Source organism: Rhinolophus sinicus, linkage group LG01 (assembly GCF_036562045.2).
Source record: "Rhinolophus sinicus isolate RSC01 linkage group LG01, ASM3656204v1, whole genome shotgun sequence".
Classification (NCBI taxonomy): Eukaryota; Metazoa; Chordata; class Mammalia; order Chiroptera; family Rhinolophidae; genus Rhinolophus; species Rhinolophus sinicus.
Window position 1 is genome coordinate 55,502,847 of NC_133751.1, and position 18,667 is coordinate 55,521,513.

General features: G+C 37.3%; 1 protein-coding gene across 4 annotated transcripts in view; it reads left to right on the plus strand.

Annotated features, from left to right (window-relative positions):
• The first annotated feature begins 1,277 nt into the window (after positions 1 to 1,277).
• OPA1 (OPA1 mitochondrial dynamin like GTPase) overlaps positions 1,278 to 18,667 on the plus strand; it is an 81,954-nt gene continuing 64,564 nt past the window's right edge. The window contains exons 1-6 of one of the 4 annotated variants that reach the window (XM_019723200.2): positions 1,296 to 1,499; positions 8,130 to 8,448; positions 9,103 to 9,199; positions 10,942 to 11,049; positions 11,558 to 11,611; positions 12,286 to 12,353. In XM_019723200.2, the coding sequence (XP_019578759.2) occupies positions 1,468 to 1,499; positions 8,130 to 8,448; positions 9,103 to 9,199; positions 10,942 to 11,049; positions 11,558 to 11,611; positions 12,286 to 12,353 (678 nt within the window). In that variant the 5' untranslated portion in view covers positions 1,296 to 1,467. Of the gene's footprint in view, positions 1,500 to 8,129; positions 8,449 to 9,102; positions 9,200 to 10,941; positions 11,050 to 11,557; positions 11,612 to 12,285; positions 12,354 to 18,667 lie in introns of all 4 variants that reach the window. The other 3 variants (XM_019723214.2, XM_019723206.2, XM_019723222.2) reach the window with 3 other exon arrangements.

An 18,667-nucleotide genomic window follows, 5' to 3' on the forward strand; every position in this document is an offset into this window, starting at 1 on the left:
AGGAGCTCAGAGATCTGAGACCCTCCAACATTGAGAGGTTTAGGAGAGGAGGCGGAACCCGCAAAGGAGACTGGGGAGCAGCAGCTCCCGGAGAAAAGGGAGAATATAATGTCCTGAAAGCCAAGAAAGGGAAATTGACTAAAAAGGAGAGTGCTGAGCACCTACCATCATCTGAGCTGAATGCTGAGAGGTCCAGAGACCATTGACAGTATGGAATTGTTGGAGACGTTGACATGAACCATTTCAACAAATTAGTGAGATTAGAAACCAGGTGCAAGCTGGTTAAAGGGTGAGTGAACAAAATCATTTCTGACACCTTCTAAACTGCACAAGCTTATGCCAAACCTATAGCTGTCCTAATCGATCTATGCCCCTGAAGCAGGTCCCAACTGGGACCCCAGTACTCAGAATGCCTTCCCGATGCCCTGCCCTGTTCCAGCCCCTCGTCCCAGAGAATCAGCTTGTAGATGCTTGCTAACTACAAACTCTACCGCTTAGGATTTCCCCAGGTTACTCCCCCACCATTCCCAGACAGCTGGTGCCACAAGAGATACGATGACAGAGGGGGGCATCATGAAAGGAGAACAGGCCTCCGGGACATCATGCAGCCTCTGGGAGAGGGCTCTGATCCCCACCCCACCCCCCACCCCCAGAATGTAAAGCAGTTTTTGGAGGTGTTAACAAGCTGCCTTCTCAGACCACCGGTTCTGTGATAATAAACGCTTATTCTATGACCCAATTCCTGTGTTGCTCTATTGGCTGAGGGGTGCAGGCAGCACCAGCCCCGACTCCTTCAGCCTCCAGTGACACCCATATTACACAGGACCTTCTGAGATTCGGAGTCACTTAACCTGTCCCTGACTCTTCCTCCCGCCGTCCGGAGATTTTTCTAAGGATAAGCAAGTGCCCTGTAAACAAAGACGCTGGGCGAAGACAGCGGGGCAAAGGAGCAACCGTTGGCTTTTATTGCTCTATTACAGTCCTCATTCTGTACTTTCTAGGCTCCGCCAATGCTCCCTCAATACGTAAATTTTTTTTAAATCGCTACCACGCAGGGACAAAGTATGGATTCGGATTCCACGCCCCTCACCCTTCTCTGTCCCTGCCCAGCTCTGGACCCCACCTCCTCAAGTCTTTAACCTGGGAACCTCGAATTCAGAATCCCAACCCGGAAACAGAGGGCGGAGCGGGTTGTCTGGGCTCTGAGCGCATGCGCTAGTCCCCCCCGGACCGTTTGTGCTGCGCTCCCAGAAAGGGCGGGGGGCTTGTTTGCCTGACGGACTGAGTACGGGTGCCGGGCGGGCCCTTGCGGAAGTCCATGCGCCATTGGAAGGGCCGCAGTGGCTTCCCTGTGTCCTTGTTGCCCAGGGCCTCTTCCTGGGTCATTCCTGGAGCAGGAGCCGGACTGGGGCTCACACCAGGGCTCCCGCGTGGTCTCCGCGCCTGCGTGACCTCCTCTCTGGAGGGATGTGGCGACTACGCCGGGCCGCCGTGGCCTGGTAAGTGCAGGCTCGACCTGGCCCCGTTATTTCTGGGGCCTCGGGAAAACGGGGTTGTCCTATTAGTACTGACAGAATGTGCAGATAGTCCTCAGTCCAGACGGAGGGCAGTTGGAGAGTTCTGGGATATTTCTGAGGACCCAGAGTGACAGGAGCCCTGACCGGGCTTATCTGAGGTGCCACCTCCAGTACTGGCTCTTGTCCCTTTTCCTTTGCAGCTCGAAGACTCTGGGCGCCTTTCAGTCTTGGCCTGTCTCTATTGTCCTTTTGTCCCTGCCCTTTTCACCCTTCTGACCTCACTGTATCTCTGTCTCTGGTTGCTTCTTGCTTTTGCCCTCGCCTTCCCGGATGTCTGGTTCTATCCCTGTGTCACCCATTCCGCGTCTCTCTTAACCCTTCTTTTCTGTCCGCGCCGGGCGTACATTATTCCTGCAGGTATTCTCGCTTTTCTCCGAGGGTGTAGGGGACTCTGCCTCTTTCCCTAGTCTCCTGAGTGAACGTGATTTGGAATCAGATCGGAGCAGTGACGCATACGATGTCAGAGATGATGATTAGAGATTACCCTCTTACTAGCAGCTTTTTTTTTTTTTTTTTTCTTCCCAGTGTTTAGAGAGGGAGACTTGCTTTTGGACACGTGGTGTCAAATGTGGCGCTACCTTTCTACTCACACTGTTATTGTTGCCCTGGCCTGGTTTAATCCTAAGTAGAAAATCACAGACGTCTTTTTATTTCTATGGGTTACTATATGCATTTTAATGAGATTAAATATAACTATCTTTACACATAGTAGTATTCCAATATTCTTAGATACTTTCAGAATTATTGTTGCAGGCATTTGATAAGAAGTAATATGCATTCAGCAAGGTTGAAAAAAACTTGATTTTCCTAAATTAACTCAGCCTCTAAACACCTGTCTTGATTTTTTTTCAGAACGTTTTAAATGATGTAGATAGTTTAGTGTTTATAAAAACAGAATCCATTTATTTCATGAAGCTTAACCTGAGACTAAGTTCAGAACTGGATGGTATACAATAGTTTTTGTCAATTAGAATAATTTAGTAAGTTATTTCTAATATCATAGAATTCTTAATTTCTGAGTAAATCCAACAGCTCTCCCTACTGAAGTAAGTTATTTATAACCTTTTAATTTCTACTCAGTATTTACTGGGGAAACATCTAATTTTCTTTGAATAAGACTTTCTAGAAAATAGCATACTTTGTTGGAGCAATTAAGATATGGAGCAAAAACTTTTTTAAAAAGTTTAAAAACAAACTGATTAATAACTGATATTTGTTTATTCAGTTGGAGGTTGTTGGGCTAAATTGTTTCTAAAGTTACTATGACTCCATAGAGTTGTGGCTTAAAAATGTCTTATGTTGTAGCAGCTTAGCTACCTGCAGAAATAGAGATGTGAAAGGCCAAAGACCCAAGCTCTGGAATTTATCTTTTGCTGTAGCTCCTCTGCGTGTTATGAAGGACTACTTTTAATTTCCTATTTGTTAGCACATGGAAACATAAACATTTCTTGACATACATGTCTAAATACATGCTAATACCCATGTAGGAAGACCAGTATTTATTTAGGTACAATAAATATTTGTGTAAAATTGTTGAAAAAAGAATTACATATTAAGGAATGGTATACAGGTTAAAAGAGATGGTAGATGACACAAATTAGATGATTTCAGGAGTGAAAAACCTTGTATTGGTTCATGTTTGATTTTCAGTTTGAATATAGAAGTCTGTTCAAAATTCTTTCAGGATTGTGAAGACATTGCTACATTTTTTTCCTAGCATCCTTTGTTACTAATACACACTCTCAGGGCAATCTGATTTTTGTGTGTTTGTAGGTATCTTCTTTTTCCCATTATGGAAGCTTTCAGGATCTTCGCTTATCTTAAAATTCTCGAGGCTTTGTGTAGGCTTAGGTCTTCCTCCTTTGCCACTTTCCACTGCCCACCCCCACTCATCTGGCCTGGCACTCAGTCTGCTTTTCTGTTACAAAGATTCTTTCTTCAGTTCTAGGAAGTTTTTCTTCTCTTATTTCTTTATTTTTCCTGTTTTTGGTGGCTTTTTTTTTTTTAGACACCTGTTATATGAACATTGGTCTTCTTAGATTGATCCTGTATGTCCATGGTTTTCAAAATATGATCTGTACCCATCATCTGTTAAAGAAGTATCCATATACCACAATATGTGTATATGCACACTTTAAAAAATATATATAAAATGTACCTCTGTATTAAATTTATTTATATTATAAGTCTACCCTGACATAATCGTGAAGGATGAGATACACCTCCCCCCCTGCAAAAAAACCCCACAGTATTTGGAAGCTTTGGTACTTCTTGAATCCCAGTGGATCATTTTGTGCATCCCACGGATTGCATTCCACGCATACCCCATTTTGGATACCACCTTTCACTTAACTTTTCTCTCAGGGTTTCCACTTTTTTGTCTATAGACTAAGTTCTGCATAACTTCCTTAATTCATTTTCTGGTGTTGCTATTTTTTTCGTTTTTATTGGCCGTTACAGCTTTAATTTCCATGAACTCTTTAACGTTTCTTAACTTTGTGTTGGTCTTCAGTTGCCATCTTGAATAACAATCTGCTTCTATTTCTGCAATATCTTTAGGGAGCCTCCTGAGAATATTAATTAGAATTTCATATCTCTGCTTTTTCCAAGATTTATACCATTGTTTATCTTGGTCCTCATGTTAAGAGTTCTGGTTTCCTACAAGAGCCTGGTTATCTAATCATATTGAAATAGAAAGGACTGATAGTTGATATAGGTGCCTGGGTGCATTCCCCTGAATGAGAAGGCTAATTTAGCAAAATATGTTTTAAGTGTTTAATGTATCAGTTAGCAGCCTTCATTTTTGGGCTTTTAGAAAGTGGGCAGTCTATCTGATCTCTTTATAAATGCAAATATTGTTGGAGCTTACTCTGGGCAGAATCCCCACCCCACCACCAGCCCTGCATGCACTAGGGAGTCATAGGTCTCCCCTGCCAGGTTGCGTAGCCTGGGGGCAAGTGTTGTTAACTTTCAGCTTCATGGAAATTGGGGTAGAGGGTGACCCAAACCACCTTTACCAGGTTGGTGCTTCAGTAAGTCTCAGTTTCTTCTGTTTTCATTCTCTTACTTGTATCTAAAGAGGATCCTGTTGTGAAAAATAGTGTCTCCTTTATATGCATTGATCTTTTAGGTCATCATTGTGAATTGGAAGCTCTAGAAGTGATTCTTGAGAATGGCTTTCCAAGTACTAGGATTTTGCTTTCCATCGGTTAATCTCTTCTAAAAAGCACATTTTACATGTAGTTCCTGACCTGGACCACCAAACACTGTCGCTGTCCCTGCTCCCACCCACAGCTGTTGCTGCTGCCATTGTGGGAATAGGAATTTCAGGGGTTTGGATGTTAAAGAGGAGGTACAGCGGGTCCTTGAATAACATCATCATGTTCAACCTCGTTTCATTATAACATTGTTGAGATGCTGTAGAAACTTAACTCTTGTTTATATCAATTAGCCTGTGGTAAAATTGGTTTCATTCTTTGTACATTGTTTGGCAGAAACTATCAACGACATTAGGTGAGGACTTATTGTAATGAAAAAAAAACATCTTAGGGATATGACCGCTCAGGCCTGGACTTCGTCTATTTGGATCTATATTTGGGTGAACTCCTTTCTAGAAATGGCAAATAATTTTTTGTGAGTTAAACGGCTTCTCATTCACACATTAGTGGAGGTCAGTGCAATTAATGGTGAAATTACATTTATTGAACACTTTTTCTGTGGTCATTGCTAAGTTCTTTCACTTTAAAAAAAAATTGCTGTTTAATTCTCCCAGTAACGTGTTCGTTCAGCAGATTTATTGAGTGTCTACCCTTTGTGAGGCACTGAGCTAGGCTTTAGAAATACAGTGGTAGGCAAATCAGACAGGACCCTGGCCTTATGAAGATGGCAGTTTATGATGGAGACAAATATTAATCCAATAATTACACTATTATGTAATGTAATTTTATAAGCACTGAAGGAAAAGTATGGGGAGCCAAGACCTGTTGCAGGGAGACTTGAATAAGAGTGAAGTGTCAGGGAGAGGAGGGAATGCTTGAGGTGAAACCAGTTGTGACAGGAATTAACAAGAGTAACGGAAGTTGCAGTTACACTTCCATAGGTAGCCGAGTTTGTGCAGAGTGGGGGGTAGGGTCCTGAGGTGGGAACTTCGAGCATGCCACCGTCGAGGAACCAGATGAAGTCTGGTCTGGACGTGAGAAGGAGAGAGGTAGGGCCCAGACTGCGGGAGGCTTCATAGACCAGGAGTTTGGATTTTATTCTCAGGGCAGGGGGAGATGTTTCAAAGATACGTGGGTGCATGCCGGTGATCAGATTTACATTTCAGAAGAGTGCTCTGGTTTTACTGTGGAGAACACCTTGGTACGGACGGTTGTAGCCACCCAGGTAAGAAATGGTGGAAATGGAAGATTTGAGATCTGTGTTGAAGTAGAATTAAGAGAACTTGAGGGTGAGGGAGGTATCAAGAATGTTCCCCAAGTCTGTGGATTATGGAACTGAGTAGATGCTCATGCCGTTTTCTGAGATAAGGAGTCCTGGAGGAGGGTTGGGGTTTGGGTGGGGGGAGGAGAGACATCAGGGTTTTGGACATCTTGTAGTTGAGGTACTTCTTGATATCTGAGTGGCAGTGCTGAGTAGGCAGTTGGATACCAGGATCTGGAACTTAACTGTTTGTATTAAACATGAATTTGAGAAACATGGGTATGTAGGTAGTAATTGAGGGAATGGGTGGGGATGAAATTGCCTAGGAAGGATGTGTACAGTGAGAAGTGGATTTAGATCTAAGCCTTAAGGAACTCCCGACAGTTAGAAGGTAGCTGGGGAGGAGGCCACTGAAAGGGCAGTGAGGTAAGAGTGAAAACCTAGAGCCAGCCAGGGAAGAGTGAGTTCCAACAGTGAAGAGGTGTCCGTGTTGTCACATATTGCGGAGAGATTAAAATGAGAATGGAAAAACCAAATGCCCATTGGAAAGCTTTCTGCACACTGAGTAAGCTATTTCACTGCAGTGATACAAATGGAAATCGGGTTGGTCTGGCTTTTAATGGAGTAGCTAGAGAAGGGAAGTGGGTCTTTTTTCCCCTCTCTCCTTTAAGATGAGAGATTTGACTTGTGATTCCTGAAAAGGCGGGAGAAAACGGAATTCCAAATAGAGGGATTTGCCCTTAATGGGAGGAGGAGCACTTGCTGTAATCTTACAGGGCTTGTGGGGAGCAGGGGGAGCGAGAAGCATAGGTATAGGTACAGGAAGTAAACAGCATGCTTTCTTCTGATGGCCTCCACTTCCTCCGTGAAGTAGGGGGCAGGGTCGTCTGCTGAGAGTTGGAGCAAGAAGAGGGAGATGTGAGAGGTTAGAGAGGAGAGTGGAAAATGTCTGAAATAGTCCTAGCAGAGAGGAGAAGAAGTAAGTGATAAGTGAAGTAAGATTGTCAGGCAATCTCAAGGGCCTAGCTGAGATACCTGTCCGTGCAGTAGGTGCGATTTTCTTCAGTAGTGCTTCATTCCCCCGGTATAGGCAGGGAAAAAAGCAATAGAAAGGTTCATCCAGGGTTTATATTTTGCCAGTTAAGCGAAACAAAAAGTCAGAGGGCAGGGGAGTCTAGACTATTGCAAAAGAGTTATTGAAACTATGAACTAGGGAATTTAAGGTGAGTAAGTGGATCAATAGCTAAGATGGGAACTAATAGGTAAGAAGATAGAAGTATCAGTGACTTGGCTGTCCTTCTAGGGTCGAAGATGGTTGTAGTGAAGGGGAATTATGGTCTGAGAATAAGATAATTGAATTAGTGATTGCTGACTATAACTCTGATATAGCTATTATTTAATTTTAACAGACTGAAAAACTGAGGCTTTAGTAAATTCATCATTTGCCTTTGATTACCCAAATAGTAAGCAGTGAAGCTGTGATTGGAACCAAAGTTTATCTGACTCAAAAGACCTAAGTAGATGTAGGAATAGAGTTGAAAGAAGTTTGAGCTAAATGTTATGGAACCATGAACTATTCCCAAAATTGATTAACCTCTAGAGTTTTTAGTATCAGTAAGTGGCAAGTGGTAACTTTAGTTGTCCCAAGTAGAATCTCATGGTTGTTATTTAATCTTCTTTTCCCTCCTCCCATGTCTAGTCTGTCATTCTACTATCTACCTTTCCCTTTCCTTTCTCACTGCTGCCACCTCACTTTAGTTTCTTCTCTCATATCTGGGCAACTGAAATAAGAGAACAAGCTCTGGAGTCCTACTGCCTCAGTTTGAATCCCACCTTTACTCTTTACATCACTGTGCACTTAGGCAAGTTACTTATATTAGTGTGCTCCCTTTTCCTCGTTTGAAAATGGGGATAATTCATGATAGGATTATTAGGATTCATTGAGGTAGCACATGCTGCAACAGTGCCCAGCTCATAGCAAGTTGTTAGAAAATGTGAGCTATTTTATGACGTAGTAAGGTTGGCCACCTGTGCATGCATATGAGTGTTTTCCCTTTAGTGTATTGCTCTTATGTTATTTCCTTTGTGTTGTTACCCTGTGTGATCTTACTGCCATACCCATTTTTCTTTCAGTGAGGTCTGCCATTCCTTAGTGAAACATAGCTCTGGAATAAAAGGAAGCTTACCACTACAGAAACTGCATCTGGTTTCACGAAGTATTTATCATTCACGTCATCCTACCTTAAAGCTTCAAAGAGCCCAGTTCCGGACCTCATTTCAGCAGTTCTCCTCCCTAACTAACCTTCCTTCACATAAATTGAAACTTTCCCCAATTAAGTATGGCTACCAGCCCCGCAGGAATTTTTGGCCAGCAAGAGTAGCTGCAAGACTCTTAAAACTTCGGTATCTCGTCCTGGGATCTGCTGTTGGGGGTGGCTATACAGCCAAAAAGGTGAGTTTAACTTTCCTACTTCCTTTCCAATTATTCAGCATGACTATTTTAAGTTTTATAGGATACATAAGTTTTCTTTAGTGCAGTAAAATATAATTGGATGTTTAAACATTTATTGTATGTCTCTACTATGTGCTAGGTTGCTTTAGTGGTGTGACTAGTAGTAAGAAAATGCCTTTGAAGCTTAATTATAATTATAGGAGATACATACAGCCTAGTGGAAGGACCCCTGGGAGTGAGAACACCTTGGTTTGATTTTTCAGCTTTGCCTTTTAGGAACACAGATAGGAAAGTGAAGTGGCCTGTTCATTCAGCCACTTCTTGGCTGTGACCAGAGGCAAGGTGTCCTGACTCCTGGTCTGTCTGTCTTCTGTTCCACAGTGTTGTTTAAAGCCAAAGCATGAAACTTGCTTGAAATAGGAATATGTTTTGAATTTTTACATTTTCCATAGTCATTAAAGGGACATTTAAATTTTTATATGCTTGCCTACTAATGTGTTTTTAGAAGAGTTGGGACTGCTTTGTTTCTAAAAGTTTTGAATATTTCACTCTTAGTAGATGAGTATGTTATAACTAAATAAATTAAAATAATTTTCCTTATATTTTTTACATGGCATTCAGAGCATTTGATTGGCATGTTTTCTTATCTTTTAGACTTTTGATCAATGGAAAGACATGATACCGGACCTTAGTGACTATAAATGGATTGTGCCTGACTTTGTGTGGGAGATTGATGAATACATTGACTTAGGTTTGTATCATCAGCATTAAAATAACTGCTTTTTGGTCCTATCTTCAGGAAAGAGAACTAATTGTATTGAGATAGTTTCCTAACTCATTAGTTTAATGTGTAGCAGTTTTATTTTAATGATAAAAAATAGAATATCAAAGAAAAACTATAAAGCAAAAAGTATCCACTAGTCCATCACTTTCACATAGCTGCCACTCTCCTTATGGAGCATTTTCTTTTAATTGTACCTATTCTGTGTATGTTGTTAATATTTTAGTTCCCTTTTTAAAACTGTATAATCATAGTGAACACAGACTGTGGTATCTTATCTTTCGCTTCCTAACATATGTTGGCAGTGTTTTCCAGACCGCCAAGCAGCCTTCCCAAACATCATGTTCGATGCTGTATGTCACCCAGAACAGATGCACCATGACCCACCTACTTAGCTCTTTTTGATTGGATACCGTGGTTACCTCTGTTTTTTGTAACCAGGTTCCTTAAAAGTCTGCTAGTGTCCAGAGTAATTTCTTCCTATTATCAGCCACTGTCCCCCTTTTTCTAATAATAGGTAATTGAGAAAATAGTGTATTTGATAACTATGATTGCCAGTAAGTCATGGTGATCGTTTCAAAAAATTTTTTTAGATGAAATTGTTTTCCTCGGTCTCCTTTTATAGACGAATTTCTTAGGTGAATATGGGGGTAGAATTAATCTCTACACGCACTTATTCATAGCACTTTCTTAAAACTGTACTGTGTTGACATAGGTGTTTGTAGAAAAAGCATTCTTTCAAATTATTTTTCTAGTATTTGTAAGTAGAGCTTTTTAAACTTGCTACATTTGTCAGTACCATGGCGCAGTGGCTGAGAGCCTGGATTCTGAACCAAGACTGCCTAGGCTTAAACTCTGACTCGCCTGCTTCTTTGCTGTGTTTTGGGTGCAGTTCCATAACCTCTGTGCCCCAGTTCCTCATCTGTAAAATGGGTTTGATGATGGCTGTGCTGTAGGGTTGCTCTGAAAATTAAGCAAGTGAATGCTTTTGTAGTACTTAAAATAATAGCTGACACATGTTTTTATTTTGAGACTATGTGTTTTGGTCTTCAGAGAAAAATGAGAAAAGCCTTTTCTAATTCAGAAGACTGTAAAATTGTACCAGACTTGGGCAAAATTTTTGAGTGTTTTTAAACAAAAATAAATGCTTTGACTATTTTATAAATAAAGCTAGCTAAAATAAAATAAAAGCTTGCCTTGGGCTCCTAGATAGTTATTTTCCAATTGGTAACAGGTGTGAATCTTCTTAGGGACTATGAAAGGAGGGCAAAAAGTAATGGAATTCTGTTCTAGAACTTGAACTGGGATGTGATCACTTTTTTGAGTTAGGCCAGGTGCTGTAAGAGATTTTTTTTTTTGGTTTGATTCTTTGCCTCTTTGCTGTGACTTTCTCCACAAAAGTACTTCTGATTTCAATCCAGTGTTAACATTGTTAACACAGTGCTTCTGTCTCAAGGTATTTAACTTGTAAATCAGAGGTCTCCATCTAAGCCATATGTTTGATGAGTCTTTTTTTAAATTTCATGGCTTGTAGAATATCATCAGAATAATATATTTTTTTCAGATGTATGTAGTAGTTATAGTGTAATAGGGCAAAAATGGAAAAAGATTTTAATTTAAATTTATGTATGATGATTATTTAAATTTTATTTATGTTTTAATAGTCAAATTTTTATTTTGAGAATTTTTTTTCTTTTTCTTGTCTTCTTCAGAGAAAATTAGAAAAGCCCTTCCTGATTCAGAGGACCTTGCAAAGTTGGCACCCGACTTTGACAAAATTGTTGAAAGCCTCAGCTTATTGAAGGACTTTTTCACCACAGGTAAGAAAGGACCTGTGCTTGAGCTCATTTAAAATGTCAGGAGCGACAGAGGAAAAATAATTAGATGTATTCATTTGTTTATTCCCATCTTTTAAATGAAAACTTTTAGTACAAATGAAAAATGGCATTTTGAAAAAAAAACAAAAAAAAACACAAAGTTTTGTTGTGTAATGATTTTAATTTTTGTTTAGCCCAACAGAATGAAAGTTTGCAAGAACTTAAACAAGCTAGGCTTTAGTTGGTGAGGGAAAAAATATCACTTGTTCTTGACAGGTAGATGAGACTTCCTATGTGTTTGCTTTTCATAATTGGTTTGAGCCAATTTAATGAATTTAAAACATGTTTAATTATGATAGACCATAATGAGTAGAATTTACTTAGGTTAATCCTGGTGTATTTGCCCAATCACTGCCTTATCAAGATAAACATCTAAGATCTGAGACATCTTTCTTTGCTCATTCCTGTTAAGTTTTACATTTCTATTTCCCCTTTTGCTGATTTTTCACAGGTCACAAATTGGTTAGTGAAGTCATAGGAGCTTCTGACCTGCTTCTCTTGTTAGGTGTGTAAACAGACATTTTTGCTGACCTTAACATGCCTTTTAAATGCTTCTAATATAATAAATAAAATTGCAGACCAAATTTATAATGCTGCTTATGCTGAATTTTAAAACCCCAGAATTACATTGGGCAAATTCATTCTCCTTTAGGTGGAAATAATAAAACAATTATTTTGTGGTAAAACTAAAATTCCTAAATATGTATCTGTATTATTAAATTAAAGATATTAAAAAGAAAATTTGCTTTACCAGAATATTCTCTTGAAATTGATCTGATTGTTTTTGATAATTGAAATGAAAAGTAATTTTAGTTTGTCTCATCTGTCCTGTCATAGTTGACATTTTAAATTTATTTTTTCACTAAATGTAGTCTGTAATGCAGTGGTATATGGCTGAACTATAAGTACTCTCATGTAAAATCATTCTTATCAAAAATTGTCTTATTTCTTTATTGTAATTTTCAGTGATTTAAAAAAAAATAGTTAAATATGTACTATAATTTTAAAAAGTTTTGCATAGGTTACCAATGTGTTTTTTAAAATAAGAATAGTTTTCAAAAAAAGTGATACTTGCTCTAAAAATCCATTTACCTTTTAATCTACTAAACATAATTTAGAATTTAGTTTAGATTATTGACATCACTGGAGAATTTAAAGGACTGAATATTTATCTTTAAGGTTCATCTGGAGAAACCACATTTAGAGCAACAGATCATGGACCTGAAAGTGACAAGCATTTTAGAAAGGTAAGTGTAAAGCAGAATTCTTCACATGGATAGTCTTAAAAGATTTAAAAGTTTTTACCTACATGGAAGATTAAAAAATGGTAACATCTGAGGAGCAAGTATAAAACACTTAAGTAGAGTATTGTTACTAATATTGGTACAAAATGCAAGGTACTAATATATAGCAGTTTTGGAAATATAACTGGAAAAACCCATTTCCTTCAGATATGTCTTGTGAAACGTTAGATTCAAGGATTTGTCCCCAACAAAGTATTTTGTTGTTATTAGGTTGGTGCAAAAGTAATTGTGGTTTTTGCAATTATTTCTAACCTTTTAAACTGCAATTACTTTTGCACCAACCTAATCAATGTTTATGGTAAAAGCTGATATAAATGAAACAAGCAGGCTTCTTTTTTTCCTTGGGATTTCTCATACCTTAATGCACTCATGTGTATTGTGAAGCTCCAGGAGAAGTCAAGTTGTACAGGGTTTTCAAGATTTATTTAACAACAGAACCCTTTTTCATGAAATATCTTTTAGGGACCAATGTTTCATGCATACACTTAGGGGGAAATATTTAGGAAATAAAGAGTTATTAGGGGATAAATTAATTCTGTTACATTGATAGTTAACAAAATTATGGGGTTATTTAGGGTTTGTCGGTTTCAACACATGCGTTAACAAAATCCATATGAAAGTTTTAGGAGAATTGCTTAAGTAGAATAACACACCTATACATTGCTCTACGTTTATATTCATACGTTAACCTGATATTTTCTTAGTCTACTCTTTTCATCTTTTGGAATTGGTAAGATAACTGATTTCTTGAAAATTAATGAAAATAATATCTAGATAGATATCTGGAAAAAATACTCTACGAACATTTTAAAATTAAATATGGAATATGGAGCTTTTGTACTTACGGTAATTATGGTTTTAATACATTGCAAGGAAATCATTTTAAGTTTATTTGGGAAGCAGGAAGAAAGTAATTCCTATGTGTAGGTTTATGTCTTTCTCCCTGTCCTTCAACTTTGAACTTTTTACATGATATTCCAAGTTTTAGTTATCAAAAGATTTTTTTTCCTATTGCCTTTTAACTTGATCTTTTGCAGATCAAGTATTTCAAAGTGTGTGTGTGTGTGTGTGTGTGTGTGTGTTTGCCTTTTAACTTGATTTTTTTTTTTGATACCTTTTCCATTGGCTTTATTATAACCAAGGGACACCCTTAATTATTGATGCTACTGGAGAGAAAAATTTGAATAGAAATTTGCCAATGATGCACAGCTTATTTTTGATCCAAGGCCTTGGCCCTCAACGCAGGTAGACTCACTGTATAGGGAAGAGCTAATCTAACTGGGGAGAAGAAACCTGTTACACATATGGTAATGTGTTTTCGAGTGACAAGATTTCTTGTTGCCTGGACTAGTTAGGGAAGGTCTGCATCTCTGCTTTTCTCTGATATGGCCTAGGATTGCTTTGGTGAATGAAAAACCTATTTCAGGGCCTGACTCAGATAATGACCTTAAAATACTACTAGGGTGATAAATGAATAATGAATAATGATCAGGAGCTCTACAATATAGAAGAAGTAAGAGAATGGATCTCTGGGAATGTAATTATATTTACAAATTTGATTTTATATAATAGACATGAAAGCAAATGTATTGCTTTATTTTATAATCTATCCCTTTGCTTGTTTGAGCATAAATGCCCTTGTAGACTGTTTTCTTTTAATATTTTCTTTATTTTTTGTGATTATCTTTTCCATTAAAAACCTCACTAATTATTATTTCTAACTATTTGTTGTAAATACTAAAACTAGAGTAGTAATTAAGCTGCTTTCCTTACAGGCTAAATCAAATTGTAGCAAATGCTAGTATAAAAATTCATTATACAGAAAAAATATTTCCAGCCTTGACTAATGGTTTTAATTATATTAATATGCAGCATTATGTTTTCAAGGCTTGACTATTATCTGTGATACTTGAGGATGATGAACCATTCAGAAAAGATGTAGAAAAACTGATTTTAAGAGACCGGTCTACAAATTGATGGTTTAATGTAAGCCTGGAAAGAGAGACCTTAGCTTAGCCGTAGTCTTTTTGAAATTACTCTAAAACATCACGTTTGAAATTTTGGGCAATGATCAGAGGTGGTAGAATGGCATCCAGAGCTTAGCTGATAACTTTCTTGATTGTTTCAATCTGGTATTTCAGAGCCCGAGATTTAAAATGGTAGTCAGAGTTTGAAGCAGTTGTGCCTTAGCTTAGTGGTTGTCTGGTTTGTACCTAGGTTTCTAGCTAGACTCTAGAAATGTAAAAGTAAATGTGAACCAGATTTTTTTTAAAAAAATAGTAATAAATTAAAAACATTGCAACTAGAACTAAAAAAAAGATTTGTGCTTTCTAATAGGAGAACACATCTGGAGAAGTGCTGGCAAGTAGAGGAACAGTTAGGACCTTTCAAAGTCAACTGAAGTGAAAGTGACGGGGAGTTGAGGGAACACAGATGTCAGATTATTTGACTTGAGTCAGAATGAACAACATGATGAAGTTATTACGTATGGTTCCCAGTCTGGGGTCACTAGACGTTTAGGTGTTCTGGAAAGTTGTAATGGAGATCTTCAAAAAGTCTACAAAAAGCTTATCTTTCTACATATGATGTATGGGCTAACTAAATATCAAGTTTCTTTGATTTTGCCTGGCTTTGTATCCATTCAGTTTGTGGACAGTAATTTGTTACATTGATCAGAACTTCTAATATGTATCTTTAATAAATGAAAAAATGGAAAAATACTGAAACCACTTTTTAATAAATGCTTTTGTTAAAAATTTTAAAACTTGTATCCACTGGAGAAAAATATTAGAAAGAGCCCTTGGTGTGAACTGAACAATACTTTTGAGATCTTTGGAACTACCTGAAGACATTGGGAATTGGAGTGGTGAGCATATGTTAGTAAATTAATGGACTCATCTGATTTGTAAATTAATATATTTCCGTATATCAATCATAATATATATAGGTGACAAGACTACTTAGTGTATCTCCTTTTTTAATTTCAGTATGATTGTTGTATTTTAGTGAAAATTATTTTGCCAATGAGACATTTTATTTGTGCTTTTGTTGTATCATGTTTCTGATTGGTCATAAACATATCACAGAAATAAGGAATATAGTCATTCTGAAGGTTATAAGCACATAATTTATGGAAAATATTAAAGGACCTTTTAAAGTCTAAATCACAAAAAGTGGTATTACTATTTTAAAAACCGGGGGTGCCAAAAACGTATACACATTTTAAGAGACATTAAGATTTTGGTCAGCATTGCTCAAGCAGTAGTTCTTTGTAATCAGAAGTGTCTGGACACCGATGGTAACCACTTTGAGCACCTCTTATAATTGCATGAATCAAACGTGATTTGTATTCATCTTTCGTTATTAGTATATATTAATACAGTTTTTCCCTTTCTTAAAATGTGTATATATTTTTTGGGCACCCTCTGTATAATTATTAAGCATTACTGCTCTTCCTTTCCGCATGTTAATTATTCTTATTTGTGTGACTTACGTTACACCTCTCTGCTGAAATGGCTCTCTTTCTCCTCTGCTTAATTTCCACTCATCCTCTAAGCCCAGCTCAGTTGTCACCCTCATTAAGGCTTCTATAACTATTCTAATTCCATTAATTATACTCTTAACATTTAAAATACTTTCCATATGAAACATTATTTACTTTGGCTTACATTCTTACTATTTCATGAGATATTTCTACCACAGATTCTCTGTTTTCAGAGCACCTACAATAGTGCTGAGCTCTAAGCAAAATTAGTTCATTGATTTAACCCAGTAGAAAAGAGACTAATTTAAAGTAAATAAGTCTGATTAATGCCAACAAGAATGGACCCAAAGATTTTATAGTATGTCTTTTGCTCTGATTATCTGTGAATTTCTCTTGGCCTTCACTACTTGGTAACTATTGAGAAGAACAAGAGTGTGAAGGTAGTACATACACATGGTATTCAGAATTACAATGAAGCAGTGTTGCTTAAGTACTATTTATATGTCTGGAATTCTTCATGTAACAAGTAATGTAATAACAGTGGCAAAATGAAATCCTAACAACCAGAACAGTCAAGTAACCACAGATTCAGGAAACTTAAGTTGCCTAAGCAGCTAGCTAGCAAATTATACTTGGTTAGATTCTTAGCCAGGAAGCCAAATGACTTGTGTTGGAGTGTAGTAGATGGGAAGCAGAGGGAGCAGAGAAAGGAAAGCAGGGAAGAGCTGCATGAGGAAAAGTGGAATGGCAAAACAGGCAACTCTATTTCCTTCATGGTAAGCACACTGCACTGTTATGTCATTTAAAAACCCTTAAATAGGTAGATACTGTGTATATGCATATACCACGTTATAGGAAATTTAGAACAAAGGTGATTTGGTAGAAATTGTGATTATTGATAATACTCTTGGTAATAAACAGATTTATCTCTTAAAATTATTATTTATAGAAATTGTCTAAGTAGTAAAATAGGATATGGTATTTCTGAATTGGAGCAAGTTAAATAATCCAAGTGGAAAGACATATTTTCTTCTGATAACCAATAATATTTTCAGTTTGCTATAAATATCATGAGCAGAGTTATTATGTATTACTGGGAAAGAAAAAAATAGTTATTTTTAGTTAATCAGCAGAATTATTCAAACTGAAAAGTAGTTTAGTGACTAGAAATATTCTTTAAATGGAAGGAGAAAGATGTCTTCACTTTCATAAATTTTTTCTTCTGGACCCAAGTTACTTATAAAACTAGTATAGCAGGAGTTGGCAAACTTTTCCTTAAAGGACCAGATAGTAAATATTTTAGGTTTGCAGGCCCTAAGATCTCTGGACTACTCAGCCAGCCCACCATAGTTAGCTACTCCTTCTCCCAAGGGTAATTTAAATATGCCTTCCAAGGTATTGTAATACTACCATTTGCTTCTTTTAAATGTAGATTGAACCTGAAGGGTCAAAGGTACTTTGAAAATAGTGAAACAGGATGGCATCAGGTATAGACTTCGTAGTTACACTGGCTGCATTCAGATCCTGCCTTTTCTACTTTCAGAACTATGTGACCTTGGACAAGTTCCTTAGCTTTCTGAGTTGCTGGTTTCCTCTTCTACAAAGGGAGAAACCCTACCTGATAGGACTATATAAAGCCCTTTAGCACAAGATCTGGCACATAATAAAACTACATAAATATTGGCTATCGGGATGATGATGACTGTGATCATTATTATCTTACCATTTGAATTAATGCATGAGTTAACAGCATATTAACATCATTCCACGAGTATCCTCTCCTCAGTTTCTATGGAATATGTTCTAGGGATTGGGAAAATGGGAGAGTGGATTATAGGGTTGATGTTTAGCTTATCTACAGAATAAACATTTTTTAGGAAACCCGATTTGGGTTTTATGCTAGAAATTTTGTGTAAATTGTGTGTAAAAGGTAAAAGTAGGGTGTAATTTGATTCATTCAAGCAACAGACACGTCAAACTGTTGCTAGGTGCTAACTCTTAACACACCTAATATGTCAGGCATTGTTCTAGGTGCTAGGTATCAAAATAAACAGGATATGGGCCCTGCTCTGCTATAAATTTTTAAAATACTGTTAAAAAATATATTTTAAATGTAATCACATATAAATGACTTATAATTTCAAGATTATTTAATTTTTTTTCTGCCAAACTCAATTTTTAGGTTTTCACAGCATTTTCAGTGGATATTTTGGTTTTTGGAGGTATCACTGATTTTCTTGATCTTACATTATGATTTTTTTTAAAAACCAAAAACACTACATAAAATAGGAGACAGAGCTGCAGTGGCATACTGACAATAGCTAGGAGATATTTGGAGAGTGTATTATCTGTAGTTGTTTATAATAACTATTGTTATTTACATCAATTATACTTCGTATGTAATATATGTCATTTAAAAATATGTGCTATTTCTTGAGAGAAAAATGTTTGAACTTGGAAAAATATTTATTTAAAAATACGTATTTTGTGCATTTAGGAGTGTATCTTGCACAGTAGGTACACACATTTCTTCCTTTTCTTTATTCCACGGGGCGTTAACTTAGAAGCTATAAAGCACATCACTTGGTATTTAGGCTGAGATTTGATGCCTAAAATTGGATAAGGGTAGCATCCTTTAGTCATACAGTATAGTGTAAGTAGCTTTTTCTATGTCTAATTTTTGTTTTCTCCTACTTTTTCAGGAGGTAACAGTTAATTTCAACTATCTCCACATAACAATGCTTCAGTAACAGACTTGGAAAGAAAGTGAGGT